General features: G+C 43.3%; 1 protein-coding gene across 1 annotated transcript; it reads left to right on the top strand.

Moving 5' to 3' along the window:
• Window positions 1-2,473: 2,473 nt before the first annotated feature.
• Window positions 2,474-2,875, top strand: LOC121972681 (leucine-rich repeat extensin-like protein 3). The gene has a single exon (XM_042524328.1). The coding sequence runs from the start codon at window positions 2,474-2,476 to the stop codon at window positions 2,873-2,875; it is 402 nt and encodes a 133-aa protein (XP_042380262.1).
• Window positions 2,876-3,575: the final 700 nt, after the last annotated feature.

Raw genomic sequence — 3,575 nt, 5'->3', positions numbered from 1 at the left:
TGGGATTCTCTAGAAGATGAGGCACATTAGTGCTTCATGGCACGGTCGGGCTGTGGGAAATGCTGAGAAGAGAGGCACAACCATGCCTCAGGGCACGGCCGGGTCGTGGGTCTTGGCTGGAGCGGGGCACAGTCGTGCCTCAGGGTACGGCCTGACCATGTGGATCTCTGAGGGTAGCTCTAGAGGAGGCACATGGTCGTGCCTCTAGGGCATAACCAGGTTGTTGATTTTCTCTATGTTTGCTCCAATGTGTGTCTTTGCTCCATTTTCGCTCTAATTTACATCTTGTCAATAAAAAAAAGTAAAGAGTAGATCTCCAAATAAAATAGAGTAAAAGTATGCCATAATAATGAAATAAAGTGAAATAAACATAGATTATATTTATGAAATACAAGTAGATGTACGTTAAATAATACCTAAAAATAGATATAATCTATGCACATCACACCCCAAACTTAAACCTTTGCTTGTCCTCAAGTAAAAACTGCAATAAAATTTATACGGTTAAATAATGCATCATAATCTCTAGCGAATCACTCTAATTCTATCAAATGATTTCACTGCTGAGTAAGATACAAAAGTTGTTTGAGTACAACCTAAGTAATAGTTTTTTTGTGCTCAGTGCAATAGTGGCCTAAAATTTTAAAGTTTCAAACCCTAAGCTTAGTCAAGTCATCATAAGATCATGTTCCTTATGATCTCAATTATAGGTACTTACCTGTTACTCACATGATTCATATCTTTGAAACTACACAAGGTCTTAAAGGACTACTCAAAATCAAGAGAAACATAATATTTATTTCCCTAGTAACCTAACTCGGTCTCAAAGGAACAAATTGTTAGTTTTCACTCACGATAACTATTTTATATCCCTTATTCAAATTATTTTTTTGGTGCTTTAAAGGTGTAGCACTAACACAAATGTAAATATATAAATGTAAATACAGGGATTTTAATTTTTTTCAAGTGAGTTGTCATAATCCGAGATCATCCAGTAACCAAAATGGAATTGAGATGTCATCTTAGAAACACAAGTGCTAGTCCAGTTTTATAAATCATGACTATTTTTAGAGTTATCAACCATTAAAATTAGACAGTGTAAAGAGATCCTAAAAGCCAATCCTCAAACTCCTATAGTATAAACATTGCTCACTTCATGCTAAGATATATCGCTAAATATACTATCACTATAAGTCAACAATAAACTATAGGACTGATGCACATGAGGGGGGGGGGGGGTGGTGAATCACATGATTTTAAAAAATATTTCTTTTTTGGTGTGTATAACAAAGTGTGCAGTGAAAAGAACAAAAGAAGAACACGAGAAAAACAAACACACATTCAGTTACTTGGTTCGGAACCTTCAGCGACTCCTACTCCGAGACTCACGATTTCTCAGACCGTATCGATGGGCAATCTATTAAAAACCTCTTCCGGAACTGTCGAAAAGAGTGAATCGAGTACAAATGATCAAAGGAAGTGTAACAATCCTACACTTCCTCTATTCACTAATAAAAAAATAGAAAATTGCAACTTAAATTAAAATAATCGACACGTAGTAAATGGAAGTCGAAGCTTGAAGTCAATGTCACATCATCATAGCAGAGTAGCAGTGCGGTCAGAGCAGTAGAAGGATCATTTAATTTGAGCTCATATTGAAGTACAATTCTCAATGTTGGTCGAATAGGGCATATATTGTGTAAAATACTGAACAAAATAGTAATAAAATAATAAGGTTATTTGAGGAATAACCTTAATAAAATTTTTAAATTTTTTTTGAGAATTAATCAGAGCTCATATGACGAGTTTAAGGGGATCAATTATTGAGCCAAGGGAAATCCTATTTAAGCCACCCCATTTAAACGAGGAAATGTTTATTTTTTCTTATTCATTTTTCTTTTCTTATTTCTTCTCCCTAGGCGCCGTTTTTTTCTCCTCACCCGCGCCTTCCTCTCTCATGCCCACCGGCTCTTCTTCTCCTCCCAACCGACGACCCGCCGCTGCCACAAACCGTCGCCGCCATGCGACGCTTCCTCTTCTCCTTGCAAACAAAACCCTCGACCAAGGAGAAACTGGCGCATTTCTCTCCCCCGACTCATCCCTCTCTCGGTTCCCATTACGTCGCCGCCACCATGTGTTGACAGCCGGCGTTGCTGTTCATCTATGCGAGCAGTCGACGCCGAGGTCCCTTCTTCTTCTTGATTCTTCCCTCTCTGAGATTTGCCCTATTTCGGCTATGCCCTAGTCTGAGCCGACCATCGCTGGAATGACTGAGCTTTTCTTCTCCTCTCCCAATCATCACTCGACGCCAAACCCTAGCTTCCTCCCTGAGCTGATGTCGCCTCCTTGTTGAAGGCCACGCAAGAGGACGTTGGCATCTTTGGCGACGGAGTCGCTAGAGAGGTTTGCTTGGATCGAGCTTGTCATTCAGTGACAGACTCCTCATGGTACCACGGGCACATTGGGCTCACAGATGCCGACGATTCCTTCTTCAGAGGTACCTACCTCAGTCATACTAGTCGGGCCCCTCCTTGCAGTGTCCGCTGTACCACCAGCGGTATATCTGGCACCTCCTATAGTTGTGCCTACTACGTACCTGGCACCACCGCCGCCTGTGCCTTCTACTGCGTACTCGACACCCGCACCAGCAGTACCAGTTGCTCCCTATCTAGTACCACCACCTACGGTACCTTTAGTCGCTCCTACGTATACTTTGCCTGCAGTGCCACCAACGGTACTGACTCTGGCTTATGCAGCAGCACCTGGGGTACCTTTCCCGGCTTATCCGGCGGTACCCCTTGTAGTATCAGCTCCAGTGGTTCCACCAATTCTCGCGGCGAGCTCTACTCACCCTATTGATATTATTGCGGCATAAGCTCGGATTCCAGTATTGGTAGAGTCGGTGAAAAGCCGATTCACGTTATTCTGCAGAGAAACCAATTCGAGTGTGGCTCAGTCTTGGATAGTGACATTGGAGCTGACTTTCTTCTACATGGCTTGCTCTGAGTGGGAGAAGGTAGAGCTGGCTGCTTTCCACTTATGGGACGAGGCCGATATCTGGTGGGATACGCAGCGCTCGATCATAGGTGAGCAGCACATCACCTGGGCGCAATTCAGAGAGACTTTTGAGGGCCAGTACTTTCCATGGTCATATCAGATGCCACGCCGTTAGGCTTTCTTGAGTCTTTGGCAGAATAATTGCACAGTGACAGAATATAATTCTAAATTTAATCGGTTGGCCAGATTTTGTCCGGAGTTAGTTGCTGAGGACAGGTCTTGTATGCTTCAGTTTGTTCAGGGGCTGGATGCACATCTGTAAGTAAAGATTGTCGATTTTGACAATTCATCTTACATAGAGGCATTGGACAGAGCCCTTATGATCGAGTCGGCTCAGCAGAGAACTAGTGCGGACAAGAAGAGCAAGCAGATTGATCGGACTCCAGGGAAGATCCAGCAGTCGCAGGCTATCGAACAACAACAGAGTGGGCGTAGTCAGTTGGGTCAGAGTACTTCTGGGGCATCTGGTCGACCTCAGAAGTCAGGGCGATCTTCATCAGGATGTTTTCGGCCTCCTC

The sequence above is a fragment of the Zingiber officinale genome, chromosome 4A (assembly GCF_018446385.1).
Source record: "Zingiber officinale cultivar Zhangliang chromosome 4A, Zo_v1.1, whole genome shotgun sequence".
NCBI classification, from domain to species: Eukaryota; Viridiplantae; Streptophyta; class Magnoliopsida; order Zingiberales; family Zingiberaceae; genus Zingiber; species Zingiber officinale.
This window is presented reverse-complemented; position numbering and strand designations above follow the sequence as displayed.

Coding starts and splice junctions, on each gene's coding strand:
- LOC121972681 (XM_042524328.1), top strand. CDS start 2,474: ATGCCGACGATTCCTTCTTCAGAGGTACCTACCTCAGTCATACTAGTC.